The 18750-nt window shown below is 43.6% G+C and overlaps 1 protein-coding gene across 1 annotated transcript; it reads left to right on the forward strand.

The window, feature by feature from the left end:
• Positions 1-6680: 6680 nt before the first annotated feature.
• Positions 6681-18329, forward strand: CD164 (CD164 molecule). Its single transcript, XM_055714096.1, has 6 exons — positions 6681-6890; positions 9430-9513; positions 10948-11022; positions 13059-13190; positions 14245-14310; positions 15260-18329. The coding sequence occupies exons 1-6, from the start codon at positions 6785-6787 to the stop codon at positions 15418-15420; spliced, it is 624 nt and encodes a 207-aa protein (XP_055570071.1). The 5' UTR covers positions 6681-6784; the 3' UTR covers positions 15421-18329.
• The last annotated feature ends 421 nt before the right edge of the window (positions 18330-18750 follow it).

Consider the following 18750-nt stretch of genomic DNA (forward strand, 5'->3'; position numbering starts at 1 on the left):
TTAGCAAGGGGATTTAGCTTTTTCTTTACTTATGCTACAAACCAAAAAGATTCTTTAGCCTAAAATACTTTTATATGTCTGTAGCTAGCTAAGGAGCCTTTAACACATTTTATCCTTCTATTTTCTAAAGCATTCTGCAATCTGTACATAGACTACTATATAGGAACTGTCTTCTGTAGGAACATTTCAAATCAATTAAACTGCCTAGAGAGTAATTATTGTCACGTCATAGTTCTGGATCAAAGATGAAAATACATTATTGTGTTTCATTAATAAAATAACACATTTCCTGACAAATTACTTTTCATAAGTAGTAGCGACTATTGCTATGAAAGGATATGGCTTTCAAACTCAACTATTGGGATGCAGATCAGTGGCTCATATTTGTTGCAAGGATTTTAAATTATATTCAGATGTTTGAAAATGAAAGTCAGAAAAGTAATTTTAGTTCTGCAGGCTATAGAAGACAATGCTAAAAGACCAATTAATTGATTTTTTTATTTGCTTTGGGCTTGGCCACCCACAGTAGGTCTGTTCTGTAGCGCTGCTGCACCCCGGCGTCCCCACGGGGGACCGAGTCAGAGCACAGCATGTGCTTTGAATCCAAATGACCTTCTCTGGGCAGCAGTCAAAAGCCCAGAAACTGATGCACTGGCAATAAGCAGCACTCAGGATCCCGCAGGGCAGACAAATGCCTAATCATGTCAAGTATCAGAAAGCTGATCCTGTGCCAAAAGTCACAGACCTGGTAACAAGTATGCTGGCTGGATGTAACAACATACAGGGTGTTGCACACTCAGGATCTAGGAGAGCTGTGTGGGGTGACTGGGCAGGGGACAACGGGTTGAAGTTACACGACATGGAAAATGTTATAACGAGAAGAGGAGAGAACAACCAGGAAATATTTTGAGTTTCAGGCATAATGATCCTTCAGGCAAGCCACAATTACAGTATTTGTGCCGGTCATGACAGGACACTCTGCCAGAAAAAATGTGGTAAAATCTTTCATCCAGTATTAAGGAGGTCGCCTAAAAGAAAAAGCACATCTTTCAACCCTGGTTCCCCAGTACCTGCAAGCTGGATATACATAAGGAGCCCAAGGTGATGAACAATGAAACACGAAAGGAAGAATCGGCTTAACCTCAATCCAAAATGATGGTTTGTGCCATCTACGGTAACATACATCTCTAATCAAGTCACCAAGAATGCATTGCCTCCTCTGAGAGAGCCAGACCAGAGAAGTGGTGTGTGCAAGCATCCAGAAGACACATACAAGTCCAGTGGCACACTGCTGGGTCTCCAAAAGCTGGGAAATTCAGGAGCAGACTGCAGATGGGGAGGTGGAGGCTTCCGTGGCCAGCTGGTGGTTTTGGAAAAGTTCCCTTCCCAGCAACCATATAAAAAAACTCCCTTCTATAAAGGGCAGACAGCAGCAACCTGCATCCTGAGAAAACTATTATCTTACTGGATTACAGCGTTTTAGCTATGTAAGAAAACCTGGTATCGTTCACGTTTTACTTTATTAGTGTTTTATGCTGGGCTTCTTACTCCATCAAAACACTCTCTTAGAAACTGCTCTAAATAAAATCTTTGTACAGGCATATGTGTTAAAACTGCAAGGACAGTGTGCTAATAAACCATGGGCAGCAGGCTCCAATCGTTAGCCCTTACTAATTCAAGCGCTGATCAAATAAAAGGTGGAGGACAAAGTCATTGACTACAATGTAGTTTACCTAATCTGAGGTCAAGAGGGTTTCTGAATCTGATCCAGGAGGGCTGCTAAGGCCAGTAGAAATTGTTAGTGTGGCTCCTCAGCTACGGAGGTACTCCACACTGATCTGGAGAAGCCCTGAGGTCTCCCAAGTGTATATTAATTTTAATTGTGTCAGGTGGGCCTTAGACAGCATATTTCATCTTCCTACTGACCAGCCTTGCTTTCCTTTTTAGGCTGCCATGGCTACAGCTCTCTGCTATTGTCCTTCATATACTTATTGGTTGGGATACACTTAACTAAACCACTGTTGACCCACAGCCATAACTCAGAGACAAAAGAGTTCCTGCCATCAATTCCAGGGAGAAAAAGGTACTCCGGAGGGCTGGTTTGAAAGAACTTAACTGAAAATGTCAACTATGCAGCATATCAAATAGATCAAAATGATGTGATACAGCTGTTGCATGAAGGAAATGGGTAAGTGGAATGATTTTACACACTTAATAGCAAGAATCTTGATACTGTAATTCTGATAAGGTTTAGGATGCTAAGAAGCAGTAATGGGTGGCCAGCTCAACAGAGCTCAATTGTGCCCGTATCTCAGATGCTGTGAGCAAAGAAGCACTGGTCTAGGTCTTGAGGGTGCAGAGAGAGACGGAGGCTGGGTCAGGCATGGGCAGGGCTGCAAAGCCCATGGGGTTGCAGCTCAGGCAGGGGCCAAGTGTAGGAGCCTCAGCCTAAAAGCATATCTACTGAGAAAAAGCTGGGGAGCTTCTCCTGAGGTTCCTCCTCCTGAAAAGCTCCCAGGCTGGCCAAGGCACCTTTTACCAGCCAGCCAGGCTTCAGGACACAGCCAACATTCTAGGAGATGGGGCTATGCTCCTGTCCTGACACAGACCAGAGCCCAGGGCTGTATTACACCATCACCAACAGAAAAATGCATGTTACCAATAAACAAAATGGATGTACTGATGCAGGAAGACTCTATCTAAACGTTAGCCTTATTTTTCTTTGGTTACCTAAACCAGCCTGACCTCGTTCTGTGGTTGGTCCCAGCTGCACGGGTGAAATGTTTAGCTCTTCCACTCCATCTTGCCTCTACCTGTTGCCTTCCATTCTTCTTCTTAAGGCATCTCTCTTTGGCTTGCCTTAGGCTACAAGCATTGGCATTGGCCTGCACCACTATCTCTAGAAGAGCTAAGAAAAATCTTTTACTATTATTACATCCTCTATACCACTGTGCGTATCTATTTTTATCTGTTCCTTATGTTAAAATCAACCTGGTGGGGCTGAACAAGTGCCTGTACCACAGCATGTGTGAGGGGGCACCAGACACAGCTCCACCTTGCTTGCCTCAGGTGAGCAGGTCGTACAGTGCAGGGGCCAAGGTCCTCACCCAGAACTTCTGCTGGGGACAGACACACAGGCACCTTAAATGAACACTTAGACATCATACAGCATGGCATGCGCAACCCTGTATGTGCCTTGGGGCTGTATCCAGCCCCAATAAGTCACATTTCCGCAGCGCGATTTGCTACTGTACCTGTCTCACAATGCAAGGATTAACTGAGGTTATGAAGCTCTGAGCACAGGAGTTGATGCATTATTTCTGAATGATTACAAAGGCGGTGAATGGCACCCGAATCTAATAATGCATCGTTACGTACTGATATGAAACACCCTGAAACCTCTTTGGACAGTGTATTTTCCTTGTTAAAATACCAACCATGTATTTACGCTCCATATACACATCTCTTTCCATGCATGTAAAATGACAATTTGGAAATCAGAACAAATGCTTGCAAATTGAATGAAATATATGTTCCCTTCAGTTTATCTACTGATTTTTTTTTTTTTTTTTCATTTATTGCTACCATCCCAAACTGCAGCGTGCTCCTCTGGAACTTCTTCAAAAGCCCCATTATCACATCTTGCCAAGCATCAAGTGATACAATGCGATCCGCTGCAAATCCTGGGTGTTTACTACCTTTAAAATGTGCTTCCCTATAATGGACATCTGCAGATCCTTAGGTTTTACACATTTTTGCCAAGGACTTTACATAAACTTCCAGTAATGCAGTGCTTGGAATTCCTTATAGATTCAAAACAGAGGTAAATGCCTTACTAACCACTAAGTATGTAACAGTGCAATGAAAAATGAATACTGTGTTGAATGTGATATTTCAAATCCAACAACAACAACCCAGATTGCCATGATCCTGCTGACTGTATGCTACAACGAAGTCCCAAGATGCTGACTTCAAGAAAAAAACAGACAAGCCACATTTATCATTCACTTGGATTCCCACCAGCCCCCAGAATTACATGATAGATGTGTTTTCACTCGCTTGTGGAGATGTGCTGTAGCTCTAATTCTTGCTCTGCTGGTAATCTTAGCTCTGTTTTATTAGGTACTTCGTTTTCCCCGAGTTTTGCTATATATATATATATATATACACACACACACACACACACACACACACTGATTAGAGTCTTGCCTTTTACCCATTACATTTAACGTATGTCCTATTTGTTTTCCTTCCCACAAGGAGAGATTTGTAGTATGTAGTCCTCATGAAATGCAGATTGCAGCAACCATGACACCTCATGAGTCCAGCACATCAACTTAACTGCCACTGCATCCCTCATAAAACACTATGATAACTGCTGAAGATGTATTTAGCATCATAACCCACAAGAACTGCGAAAAGGAAAACCTGAGTTCAAATAATGCCACATGTCTAGCGTCCCTTGTCCCAAAACGACATAAAAATATCTGCAGACGTGGCCAGGAGGGATGGGTGGAAGCCACAAGAAACTCCCATATTCAGTGCTCGCTGTAGTTTCAGTGACGTTGCAGTATCTATTTGTGCTGCTCCTCAATTTATTTTACATGCTGCTTATTCAAAGTTAGAACAGGGACACAGCATTTTAATAATGAATGTGGAAATCATTTCTTCTCAATAAAAAGCCAGCAACTGTAACCATACTGCAAGAATAACTGAACCATTTTACAGTAATGCTCCAGTAAAAAGTATACGCAGAATGAAAGATAACTAAAGTGAGTGTGTGACTTCAGCCACCTTATCACTTCTCAGAACTAAATTCAGATGGAACTGGCATTTACATCCAACAAAACGTGTTCGGTCATTTCACTGCAGCTGCTATGAGGTTCCTGTTCTTACCACAAAACTGATTCTCTGCTGTTTTCTCTGCAGCCCTTTTTCTTTTGTATTTTCACTCTAAGACTCCTTTGCAGGAAGGTAAAGCATTAGCCATCTTGCCCGCTAGCAGAAGCACCACAATATATGATGGTATGGAGGCTTGTCAGAAAGCGCTGTACCCGAATTATATATTGCCAACAGTCCTGCAGACTTTTCTGGAGCTCCCACAATAATCACGATAGGTAGTTTGCCTTAAAGTTTCTGAATTCGTATTGGTCTCCTGGCTCTTGGCAATAAAACACCTCCACAAAAGGACGTAAATGGAAGATTAAGCTAGGGATTTATTTGGCGTTTTCCCCTTTACTGTCCAAGTCCAGGTCACACTTTGGAGAATCAGGGGAGAATTTTCCGGGTTATAACTCTTCTCTTTCATCTGTCCTGTCATTCTGATGGAGCCTTTGTCAAACCAGGACCATACTACAATTTGCTTTATAGCTTGAGCTTGGCTCTCCTTGATTACAAGCAAGCATGAATGTTCCTCTTGGTTTCCTAACACTTGCCTGCGTTGGCATTGCACAAAATGTCGAGGCAGATTTACACAACCTTATTTTTATTTGCATAGTCCACTGTTGATGGTATACATTGACTCAGGCTGCATTAGGGAGAAACAAGGGACAGAGAGATGGGGAGTATGACAGGCAGAGGGGAAACTCTCCCCGGTGGTCAGGAGGGAATCACAGGGTGAGTCGGGAAGGACCCTTGAGATCACCCGGACCCTTGAGATCACCTGTTCCGACTGCAAACCCGACACTACCAAGTCCACTGAAAGAAGCGATGGGATGGTCAAACATCCCCCCCCAGTTGCTCTCTACCGTGCAGCTGGGGGTGACGGCAGTGAAGACCAGGGTTATGGTTTTCTGGTTTTCACCGAGCTTCCCTTCCAGTGCTACAGCCATGGCACCACAGCCTGCCACGCTCCCAGCGCTCGCTCCCCCCGGCGTGGGGACATCCACCTTCCTGCGCTGCATGCTGGTGCTGCGCTTCAGGTGTGACCACCGCCCAGCAACTTTTATTTACACTGCTACGATGTACTATTTCTAAGTTTTTTCAGGATAGAAAAGGGAGAGGGGGGAAGAGGTGAACCTCGCACCTCTGCGAGAGAAATCCCCCGCAAAACCCTGCCCTGGAGCTGGCAGTGCAGCGGGGCCAGGCCGGAGTGGGGCACAAGGCAGCGCTGCCCAGGCACCTTCCGGCGCCTGCGAGCCAGGGCCCGGGTGCGGCGCGCCGAGCAGCTGGGCCCCGGCATCGCGGGCCACCGCAAACCCCCTGCCCCCGGCGGTCCCGGCCCCAGCCATGGCCGGCAGCCGCCCCGCAGGACAGGGAGAGGCGACACGCCGCGGCCGGCCCTCCCCGAGCGGCTGGTGCCCGCGGGCGGGAGGGGCTCGTTCGCCGCCGCCCGGCGCCGCCGCCGCCACCACGGCGCGCCCGGCCCGCCTGGCCGGGAAGCACCGGCGGCCCCGCCGCCCGCTCCCCGCTCCGCTCCACCGCGGCGCTGCCCCGCCTCCCGCTTCGGCCCCAGCCAATGACCGACCGCCGCTCTGCGGCCCCAGCGGGGGCGGGGCCCCGTGGGGACGGGCAGGCGGTCGGGCACCACGTGACTCGCGGGAAACGCTCCCGCGGGGCGGCGGGGGCACGGGGGGAGCCACGGGTGGGCTGTCCTTCCACCCGCGGGATGGGGGCGGGGCCGGGCGGCAAGGGAGGGGGCGGGGCCGGCTCGAGGCGGTGGCGCTCACGTGACGCCGGGGGGCGGGGCGGCAGCGCTCAGAGGGTGCGCGGAGGCGGCGGGAGCGGAGCTGGCGAAGGGACGCACCGAGGAGCGGGAGACGCCACCTTTCGCTTCGCCGCCGCCATGGGCCGGGTACTCGCGCTCCCCCTCACCGCCCTCTGCCTGGCCTGCCTCAGCGGGCTGGCCGCGGGGGCCGCGCAGAGGGCTGCCAACGGCGTCGAGGTCGTTGGTGAGTGCCTCGCCATCCCCCCTCCCCCCCCCCTCCCGGCGGTTGCTGACGGGGCAGCCCCTCCCCCCCCCCCCGCGCTCGCGCGCTGCCCGTTGGTGCCGGCGGCGAGGCGGCTCCGCGCCCGGGCCGGGCCGACCCTCCGCGCCCGGGCCGGGCCGACCCTCCGTGCCCGCCGCCGGCGGGGGAGCCCCGCGGTGCCGGCCGCCCGGCGGGGGAGCCGCCCCCGCTCCCTGGCGGCTGGGCCGCAGCCCGCCGCGCTTTTCGCCCGCCTCTCTCCGCCTCCTGGCCCCTCGCTTTCGTTTCCCGCTCGCTGTGGGCGCGGGGGCCCGTGAGGCGCGGGGTCCGTTAGCGCGGCTCGGGCCGCCCCCGGCGCCCCTCCCGGGCGGGGCAGCGGGCAGCGGCTACTTTCGTCTCCGGTGAAACGTACGCGGCGCGTTTGTGCCTTGCGAACCTGGCGCCGGCCGGGTCCGGGGGTTACTTACGTAGGGGGCGTCTGTCACGGCCGCGGGTTGTTCCTTACCCTGGTGGTGGCCGCCCTGCTGCTCCTCGGGGCTCGCCTGATCTTTCTGGCTCTGTGCGAAGGAAGTAAGTTGTTCTGGAAGCACTTTAATGTTCTCTGGCCACGTTGTGTAGTGGTGCTGGGTGCAGCTAAGTGTGAAGCTGGCCAGTAACCTCTGCTTCGGCCCCTCTGCGTTTCCTCTGCGGCCCCACCGACGACGGGGTGCGGGCCGGTGTCGGGCGCCCTGTGGGCAGCGTGAGCTGCTGGGGGCCGCCGCGTCGGCGGTGAGCAGCCTCGGCGTGCAGCAGGAGAGGGCAGTGTCGGTTCAGCGGGACAGGCTTCTGTTAGTGTTTCAGGTTTCCCCCTCAAGTGTAAGGGGAATATCCGAATGTGCAAGAGGCGGTACAACAAGCAGGTTTATCCTGGGAGCAAACGTGGGCTTGCCTGCACTTCAGATCAGAGTTCGTGGTACCTGAGTTACTTTTCCAGTGAAGAGCAGGCACCTGCTGATGGGTAGAGTTGAGAGGCTTTCTACGTGATAACAAGCTCCCCAAGAAAACCTTTTGCAGCAGGAGTAGCATTGGGGAAACGCCTGACACCCTGCCACTGGTTCTTGAAGTTAACAGCGCATTCTTGAAACCTTTTGTTGTGATATAAACGTCTCCTGATCTTTCACTCCTGTGAATCTGTTCCTCCCCCATGCTAGTCTGGGAAAGGTGTTTTGAAACTAGAAGTCCTAGTGCACCTGGCATTAGCTGGCTGCACGGACTGTCTGCCTATCTCTGCAGATGTACTGTGCTACATCTTTTATGTACCAGTGAGGCATTTACAAAAGCAAGCATTATTCGTTCATCAGGAGTGTTGTGCATGCTGTCATCGCTCTTCATGTGTATACCCAGAACAATAAATGACTTCTACTTTTTTCTTCCCTGAAATCTGTTACCTAGGAATTGTCATATAGCTCTTGAAGTGGTTTAAAGTGCCTTCTGAAGGGAACAGGGCAAGTCTGTTGCATACCTCATTCATGCAAACCGACGAAGGTCTCTTCATATGTTTTTTTCATTTCTTGAAAGTGAAAAAATAGCACCAGTATTTCTAGCCTGCTCCTGCAGTAACCAAGAGAAAGGCCAGGTAGATTCAGTCTTACTTCAGATTTAGTAAATAATGAAGTTAATGTATCTGTAGTTGTTATCTTGAGATGTATATTACCATGCTGACTGCTGAAGAGCTGTGAATAGAGGAGAAAGGTGAAAGGTCACCCAAAGGTGCCTGGAGTAGGTGGGTATGATGTGAAATGTGCTGGAGCGTATGGGGTATAAGGAGTTGTGGGTTGTATGTGGGTTTTCTGAGTACGATGCTGTATGAGTCAGTCTTAATTAAAATTAATGCAGTAAAGTCGTAGATTGGAAGACAATCTTATTTGATCCAGGTGGTGGATGTGTTGTCATTGTGGTTTTAAGGCAACAATGTTTGACTGACATTAAAAAGCTGCTGGACTGGTTAGGTTGCTGGCTTCTCCTGTGATCAAAATGTGAATAGGTTGACTTTCTGCTCCGCTTTATATGCGTTTGTATACAAAGTCCTCTAGGTTCTTGTCTTTATTTCCCATACTTGGGTTGCTTTCTGCTGTAGGGTTGTTTATAGCTGGCTATATTACCTAAAGGAAAAATACAATTGAAAGGAGCACAGCTCTTACCATCTGAGGTTTCAGTTAACTTTGAAAAATTAATTTGGTAACTTCATTAGAGTAGTATATTCTACGTTATCTGAGTATGAGACAAAATCTTGGTGTACATGTGGGGTCTGGTTTTGGAGTGTCAGTAGTGTCTGGAGGGAAATGCATTTCTGTTTTGTCAAATGCATTCCTAAGTTGCAGCTTTCAGTTGTAGTTAGGTTAGTGCGAAGGATTGCACCTTAACCTGGGAGATGTACGTATGGTAGGGTATGGATCTAAGAACTGATTCTGTGGGTGAAGTTGCTCTTTTGACAGTGGTAATTTTGTCTTAATCTGTGCATTGCTTTTTTTTTTTCTTTTTTTAGGTATTTGTGAAAACATTTCTGACTGCAGTTCATGTATTGACAATGATACAAATGTAGCCGTCTGCAAGTGGATCACATGTGAAAGTAAGGAGGACAACACAGTGCAGATTCTTACTATGCCATACAGAACTTTAAACCCAACTAGACCTACTTCATCATCTATATTAATGTTCATTACATAAATAAGCTGGTTTGTTTCATAACCTAATGGAGCATTAATTCATAGGTTGTATCTGTTAAACATTTCAAGTTCTTATGTGGTGACAGCTGAACATGTTCAAAATAATCCCAGATTTTTAAGCCTTCTGATATAAATCTGTACTGTTGATAAGTTAATGTTTTCTAGATGGTTCAGACTGGTTTTAGAACAAACTAGTTACTAGTGTTTGCTAAGGAGTCACAAGTGGATTCTGATATGCAGACGTGTATACCTGTGTTTCAGTCCCTTTTGGGGTTTTGTCATAGAGCTGGTGGTCACAACCACTACTCCTGAACTGAAGTGCAATAAGGGAGAGGAGTCCATTAAATAAGATTAGTTAAGAGTAGTGTTTCTAAAATTGCAGCCCACTGAAGGGAACATGACAGAGCCAAAGAAGCATTAGCTGGTCTAATTCTGAGCCATGTTTTTTCCATTGTAGGAGAGTTGGATTTAACTACATTTAGGTAAAATCTGGCACCTACAGCCCTGGAGGAGGTTGCAGCTGACAAAGTCATACAGAGATTACATAAGTAGTCATCAGGTGGATTATTTGTATTTCCTATGTGAGGTGGAAACAGAGTAAGATGAGAGAATGGCTTGACTGTAATAGTGATTTTGTAGCACTTGATTGTAGGTAACCAAGACAGGCTATGCAAAAAGGCTAAGATGCTTTGGAACTAACGAAAAGAATTTTGGATGTAACTTGTCTGGTACAAGAGTGCCCTTCAAGAAGCTCTTTTTCTGAATCTGCATGTGCTCTCTGACTAGCAGGCACATACAGCAAACATGCAGGAGATCTGTGTAACTTCTTTGAGGGAGGGGATGGTATGCAGGCAGAGAATAAGAAACTGGTGCCTTCAACAATTTCAAGGTCAAAGATCTGTTTGAAAAGCTGGAACTAATTGCTTGCATTTAGGATTTTTTTAAGACAGACTTTATGATGCTACCCATAGAGATGCAAAACATTTAACTTGAAAAATGCTACAAATAGTAGAAACACAGTCTAATTTTATAGCCTAGGAAGGAAAAATACCAAGCTGTATTGTTACTGCAAAATGTTGTATAACCATGTAAAAGTATTGCCTAAGTGTTGATTTGAGTGGTAGAATAACTAGTGAAAGAAAATACTAAAACTTTTCTAAATTCCAATTATTAATATAATACTCAAGTCTTACATATTGAAGTGGCTTTATTGTTATCCTGGCTTGAAGATGGTGTTTAGTTTGTCCTACGAACAGTTTATTAGTATTTAGGAACAATGTCTCAACCGCTTTAAAGTTCTGCCACTGTAAATATTCTTGTCTCTACTTTTCTGACAGGAGAAAGCATGTGTGTAAATGAAACAGAAATAGTTTTGAAGAATCAGAGCTGTACAGCTGTAGAACAATGTTCTTGTAAGTATTCAGATACTCAGCTTTCACATTGTTGAATATGAAGCAGTTGTGTTTACAGCTCCTTCACCTGTAGACCTTGGTAATACTTTCTACAACTTACGTAAGCACATACAAGTATGTAAATAAGCCCATTGCTTCTAGCTTAAAGCTGTGATGTGATGCTAAAATGCATAGTTTCATTGTGCATTCAGTTAACAGCTTACATTTGCTGTTTCAAGAAGCCTGATCTACTTTACTAGACAAACATCTCTGGCTACTGGCTTGGCTTCTTAGGTGAACATGGATAACGTTTCCTGTTAAATACAGTGCGTTCTAAGGAACTTGTCAGCATCCTCAAGACAGCAAGCTTCATATTCAACAAAAAGTCATACCTGTTAAGTCCATTGTTTCATCTGAGGTGCAGTAAAAAGGAAAAACTTAAGAACCTCCCAATTTTAATTGTTAACTAGTACAGCTCTTCATGCAGTTCTGAAGTGCAGGGTCTGGGTTATAGGACTGTGTAAGGTAAATTCTTCATGCTAGGAACGTGCTCTGTTGCATATCTACTTCAGTCTTCTCATTAATTTGTGCTTGCTGTGCAAAGCAGATTTGCAGGGTATGAATAATTTAGATTAAGTCTTGAATTTCACTTTTGTGAAAGCCTGCCAGTTTTAGTTTTTCTGAAAGCTGACCAGAAATAGACTTCAAAATAGGATTTTCATATTTTAAGGTCTAGAACAGAAAATGAAAACTCTTAATACTCTTGTCTAGGTGAGTTCAACAGTGTGGCCAAAGAGGCTGGCTCACATCAATAGAGACGAAGCTTCCATACTGCTATGGGCATCTTGTGGTGGTGGCAGCAAGTCAGAAATAATTCCACATGACCCCGTTTCTAAAATTGTAACAATCATCTCTTAATCAGGACTGTTAAAAGTACCATTTCTCAGTGCTTTGCAAAGAGAGCATGCTGTTACAATGCCTTACTCTATATCTAAGAGTAGAATTTCTACAATCTGTTCCTGTTAACCTGATAACATCACTACAAGTTTATTGTATTTTAGCTTTGCATGTTCAAGGAAACTTACATTGTCACCTTCATTAGAGGATCTTTGTTGGTGTGAAAGGAGCCTGTATACCTTATCAGCTCTTACTTGCAGAGTCATGGCTTAGCACTATATTTGGGATTGACATGGAGGAACGTTAAGGTGGACTTAAACTGACTAGATGCAAATGGGACCTGAGAGACAGTAGATTCTGATATATGCAGCTTATCTCTAGAAAGTCAGCTCTGGCTGCCTACCATGCTGAATTGTTTCAAGATGTAAATAACCACATTTAAATTAGTCTGAGCATTAAAGGCTTCTGGACATAATGGTATTTCATCAGGAAGCTTGCTGATTTATCAGTGTATGATTAAGCAACAGTTTGGATAAGCTGTCCATGTGTGATTAATTCAGTTAATACAGTAGGTTGCAGAAGGCTTCACAGTTGTTTGGTTTGGGGTTTTTTATAGCACATGCTGAAGCTGAGAGCACCTACAACCAGCAACAGCTCTCAGAACAGAAAGCTTAAACTTTTGAATTCTTGAGGATGTTTTGAGTTTCCCCCCATACTGCTTCAGCTAACCGTTCTGTTTTCTAGTTGAACTTGATAGCTCAGGTTGAATTTTAGTTGCAGTGGGGTTGGGAAGCAGTACTGAATATCTCGTTTCCTATTGTCTAAAGCATGCACAGTTTATGCTTATACGATAGGACTCTTCTCCCTCTTGTTTGGTTTGAGGAATCTTGAGTTGCCAGTTGGACACTGGCTTGATTGGGCTGCCTGTGACAAGGTTCGTGTATTCAATTGTGCAACTTTTGCTGTTAGTGTGGTAGATTGAACTTCCAACTGCTTTGTAACTTCAAACCAAAACTACAATAGAATTCAGTGCTATACAAATTCCCTAAAACTCAGCCTGCTGCTGTTCAATTTGGGCTTTGGTGTTTTGTTTTGTTGGGTTTTTTTTTTGTTAAACACTGTCATTGGTCTCTTTAATGTAACTCTTTATTCTTTAATAGCTCCTACAGATGTTCCTCCTTCCAGTGCTACTACGCTGTCTTCCAATACTACTACACCACCTGCCAATAGTACCACAGCATCTTCCAATACTACCACAGCCAGTCCTGCTACCACAGCTCATACTACTATAGGTAATATAGTACTACTGAACATAGAATGGCAGTAAACTAGGAACTGGAGAATAAAGGACAAGGACTTTTTCCACAGATCACTGTAGTAGCATGAATACTAAACGCCTGACATATGGAATGCAGAAATGGTCCCAAAGTTTGGAAGAAGTTAACAGAGAAAATGCTCCTTTTCAACAAAATTAAGAATTGGCTCAGTAGTAATTGTTTGAATTAGATTAGTAATTTCTGCTAACCATGAGCTACTGTGAGTTTGATTTTTTTTTCTTATTGTTGTTGACCAGTTCAAAATTTTCTGTTCTTGTATGTGCTGCCATCTTAACAGTGAAGCTCTTACAAAAAAACCCCCTAACAACAAACAAAAAAACCCACCCCAAAAACCTAATCTTTAAAAGCATCTGATGTTTAAGGGATGTGGAAGGTAATGAGTTGATGCTTGATTAGGCTCAGAATAGCCTAATGTACAGGAGGGTGATGTGTGAGTAAACCTACAAATGTTGGCTTCTTGTCCCAGGCACATAGTGCAATATAGATTAATTTTTAGTAATGCTAATCTGGGGGTGGGATGTGCCAGAGACCCAGGACAGGAGTAGAAAGGGGAATCTTTGCTGTCCTGCAAGTGTTTCTCCCATCTAGAGATATTACAATAAGTAATTTTTCTAGTACAATGAATGCTAATTGATTAAAGGCTGTTTAATGAAAGCCTTTTTCCTTGATGCAGTTTCTCAGGTGTCCTGAAGCAGCTGTCTTGATTGTTGTTCAAATACCAGCATTTATATTAGTGCTTTTTTCTAAATAAAGAATCGTTGTCTGATCTGTGGAGAACCTTGAAATATTTGGATAAGGGTGGTATGCAAGTCTGAAAAAAATACTTATTGCAGAAACTTGGCTTAATGCCATGCAGCTGAACATCTGAATTGTGTGGGGTGCAGTCTGAGGTCAAAGCTTCTCCTTGTTTAAGCAAAACAAGACAAATGATTTACATAAGAACTTCAGTGCTTGCAAACTTTGCCCTTGAAGTTTATGGTATGTGTACATACTGTCTTCTCTCAAACAGCTAACATCACCAACGTAACTACACATGCTGCCATTACTTCAGCTACTACAACACCCAGTATTCCAGGTAACTGCTACTACTAGCATAATTACAGCATAAAATACTTTGTGTTGCTTTAAAAGCATTATCTTGAAAGACCTACCAAGTGACAACATTAAAGGAGTATTGGTGTATCTGCTGTTGTCACTTCTAACTTTATGGTGCATCTCATTTTGTTAAGGTCGTGGATATATGTATGTAGCAAGGTAATACCCTGAGAAAGAGCTAATTGGTGAGATATTAACGGTTGGAAGTGTTGGTCAAATGAAATCAGCTGGCTGCTTTTAATAGTGTGGCTGGAAGTCACTTGTTAACTTGCTTATCTTCGGGAGGTGGTATTTAGTTTTTTTCACTTGGAGCACAATAATGGGATACCTATAAAAAAAGAAAATTGAGCTACAGTGATGGAAATAAGCTGAAATATTTTATTACTTCATGAAATAGCATATTCATGACTGATGCTGAAAAGCTCTTTAAAACTAGCTGTCAGCAGATGGCTATTATTTCCAGCTTCATATGTGTTGTGGCTTCAGCTGACTTCTTTAAGTGTAACTCTTGGGGTAAAGTACAGTAGGTGGAAGATAATAATTAAATTTGAATTTAAGCTAAAAACTAGAGCAAGCAGCATAGGTGGGAAAATGTGTTTTGAATGTGAGCACATCAATAATATACTCCTATGTACTTCAAAAAGCCAAAGCTTTCCTCCTGTACAAATAAAGTTCAGCTGGGACTTGCTCAGTGTTGAGGTCCAGTGCAGTTTGCCTATAAATAACTCTAGCCTTGTACAATTTAATCACATTTCAGTAACACTAAGCTAAATGCAGCTGCTGACATGTCTTTACTTTTGATTTTTTTGTTGTTTTCTTATTGGTACTTGGATGTTTTCAGTAATCTTAATACAGTGAAGCCAATACTAAAATCTATAAAACTTCCGTGAGTATTGTGCACTCACAAACTCTGATGTGGTGTTTAACAGGTACGAATGCTACTGTGACTCCTGCACCTTCTCCACGCAAATCTACATTTGATGCTGCGAGTTTCATAGGTGGAATTGTCCTTGTTCTGGGTCTGCAGGCTGTTGTTTTCTTTCTGTACAAATTCTGCAAGTCGAAAGACCGAAACTATCATACACTTTAGAACCTGCCACTTTATAATGGACTAGTAGCCCAACACCTGTAGTTCACTGAACCAAAATATTTTCTGTTGCTCATGGAAGACAGCAGTTCATAATTTCCTTTCAATCTTTAAAAGAAGACTTTAAAAGAATATTTTTGCAACATTATACTTGGTAAGAGGTGATATGAATCTCTTCAACAGGATTACTTGCAATATGCTGCATGGGTTTTAATGGCTGTCTTACTTTCCTTTAGTGGCTGCTGCTGTGGGACTTTTTTTTTTTATATGCCAAAAGTAGACATTCAGAGATTCTTATTCAGTGGCGACACTGTCTTGAGTAGACAATCTCATGATGACTTGTTGTGACAGCTAATTTAATCAACATTTGATACAGTATCCCTTTGGTTTTATCAGGATGTGAATTATTGGTGATTGACTTCAGGGAGTGAAATGCCATTTATACTAGGTTATGGCTCTTACAGCATGCTGCTAGAAAGACGAACAAAATTGTAGAAGTAGATAATGTCTTAACAGAATAACATAACCCATAAACTTTTTTACAAAAGAATAGAGGTTGCCTGATTAAATACTGCATTCCAAACTGAGATCCTATGTCCTTTCCAGGTAATGTTGAGGCTGGAGAGGGGGATGTAGGGATTATCCTTCTAAAGGGGAAATGAAGATTAGTGCCTTAAAGACTAGAAATCAGTAGGCTATAAAAGCATCCCACCTATTTAAAAAATAAATAAAACTGTTAATACTGGCTTTATATAGGAGAATGACTTGAGCATTCCAGGTTAAAAACTTTTTACACTAAGTAGCTTACCTTTTGTTCTGGCCTACAAAGACCAACCATAAAACTAGTGATAAAATTCAGTTCACTCCCTATATAAAAAGGCAACAACTTACATTTATACTTGAAATACTGGTGTTTGGGCAATCCTGGGGTTTTTCTTATTCAAATGGTTCTTAAACTTGTGGCAATTAATTTCAGGGTTTTGGTTTTGTGTTGGCTTTTTGTTGGTGTGTTGGTTTTGGGTTTTTTTTTACCCTTCTGTATGTCTGCTTGCTGTAGGAGCAGTTAAGGGTAGTTAAGATGATCTGCTGATTTGATCCTGGTCAGGATTGCTGTAGTCCTGGGACTGCCAGGGCTACATCTTTTTTTTTTTTTTTTTTTTTCCTCTCTCCCTGCTTCCTGCCATCAGGTTTGTGTCACCCTGCAATAAAATGGTTAAAGAAATCTATTCAGCCAAATAGTATTTTTCTTTTCTTTGGCTGGATCAGCCGTGTGATCTGAGTATCAAAGGTAGGTCATGTCCAATGTAGACTGACTTGAACACCTGTGAAAATAAACCCACAGGAAAAATGGAGGTAAAGATAAAATTTGTGAAAAAAGTGGCAGATGTAGAACATAATACATAGCTTTTGATAATATCCCTGATTATGAGTTTCAGGATAATCTGTAGTACTGTCTTACTGGCCCTGGCTTGGCTGGAATTTGGCACCCAATACAAAATGATAGCATTAGTGCAGATAATAGTCACAGCAGTAGAACTTAAATATGAAGCAAAAATAAGTGCACTTCAGTTGGAAACTTTAAAGTGCACAGTGTTGCCTTCTTGTGTTCTTCTAGTTTGGATGGAATTGTTTTTATCGTGCTGCATAGAAAACTCTAATTCCTACAAAATACAGAAGTTACTCACCAGTACTGTATCTTTGAGTTCATTAGTTTTGGGTTTTCTAAACAAAACTAAGACAATCAGCTCAGGTTTATTAAAACAGCAGAGTGAGTGGCCAGTTTCCAGCAACAGTATGTGTGTGGGTTAGATGGTATATCCTTGGCCTTATTGTGAAATCACATAATCTGTCCTTTCCCTATCTCAGAACTATTTTACTACATTTATTTGTTTAAAAAGATACCCATGAGCTTGTATTCTGTGTTTTGAAGTGAGCAACGTACTTAAAGTGTGACAGTTCTTCAGCTCGGCAAAGAAAACTGTATGCCTAGTATATAACTTTTTTTGCCCTCAAAGGGCTATCTTTTGGGAAACTTGCAGGAAAGTGCTACAGAACACTTCATAGCATGGAAGGCATTGCCACAAAAAGTTACTGCTCTGTTAAATGTTGCTAAAATGCTTGTCCTGAGTTATGCTGATAATGATTTAGGTTGCTGATAAAGTATGCTGGTAAAGCAAACTAAAAATAATTTTTAAAGTGCCTTAAAGTTGCTTAATCTTTTGCCTCAAATTTTGTTTAAAAGGGTAGAAGGGATACCTTGCCTTAGTTACTGAATTTTTCTTGGTGCCAGCAATTGCTACTTTCCAAGTCTTTAGGAAACCCAGGATCTCTGACATGTACTGATGCCAATCTGAAAAACTCGAGCTTGTACTATACCAATTTAGTGACGTTCTGGAAGGCCTGCATTATGCACCGCTTGCTCATTAGCCTTGCCAACAAGGTATAATCCACAGTTTACAGAGTTGTAGCTAGGATTGTTTTCCTTTCAGTTGTTTGGGGGGCGGGGAGGGAGGCTCGGTTATATGTCTTCAGCATGTGCTTGGCTGCCTCACTATAGGAAGTAATTGCTCCTTTGTGAAACAGCAGTATCAGCTGATCTGTGCTGTGTACTTGCAAAAAAACCTGGAGTAACAACTTGCAGTTTTTCTTGGCCTTGTGTTTTGAAGTGGAAGGTAGCTCATAGATCTGTAGTTGTATTTGCCCCTAAATCAATTTTAGGCACTGAACTGTAGTGACTCTTCAAGTTATCTGGCTTTTTCTTGAAGCCAAATTGTGCAAATATAAAGCTGTTATCTTATGAATGTTCTCTGCAGGTGTTGCTGTAAAAGTTTGTATTTTGTCCTCAGCGGAAGAAAACTGAAATGGTTGTAATCACAAAACCAAATTGATAAATAAAAATCGGTTGAATGGAATTTTACTTGTAAACTTTTTTTAATGTGAGCAATCCTGGGGCGGATTGTCTACTGACTTGCTGGAGATAAGAGCTGTTTTCCATAGCGATTGAAAAACATGGTGGGGAAAGAAGGAGAATGAAAGTTTTTAAGAGGTAAGTTAGCTCTCCTAAATACAGCATTGACTTTGCATTTGGTATGTGCAGCAATACTGATACAGATTTAGAATTGTCTCCAAAAGAATTCTTATTTAGGTAGTGTTTTCCATGTTCGTTTAATCCTGTTCTCCCCTTTAAAGCCAAAGAACGGCAAGGCATTTACTAGGTGTTCCGGTTGCAACAACCTGTAAGGCTTAATGCTCCTCTTCCCAATAGCAAAGCTCGTAATGCTGGATGTCACCTGTGAGGTGGCAGAGGGACTGCAGTCTGTGGTTCCAGGGAGG

Source organism: Falco cherrug, chromosome 6 (assembly GCF_023634085.1).
Source record: "Falco cherrug isolate bFalChe1 chromosome 6, bFalChe1.pri, whole genome shotgun sequence".
NCBI lineage: Eukaryota > Metazoa > Chordata > Aves > Falconiformes > Falconidae > Falco > Falco cherrug.

Excerpts from the sequence above, each read along its gene's own strand:
- CD164 (XM_055714096.1), top strand. The coding sequence starts at position 6,785 with ATGGGCCGGGTACTCGCGCTCCCCCTCACCGCCCTCTGCCTGGCCTGC. Across the intron at positions 6,891-9,429 it reads CAACGGCGTCGAGGTCGTTG|GTATTTGTGAAAACATTTCT; the intron begins GTGAGTGCCTCG and ends TTCTTTTTTTAG. Across the intron at positions 9,514-10,947 it reads CAAGTGGATCACATGTGAAA|GAGAAAGCATGTGTGTAAAT; the intron begins GTAAGGAGGACA and ends CTTTTCTGACAG.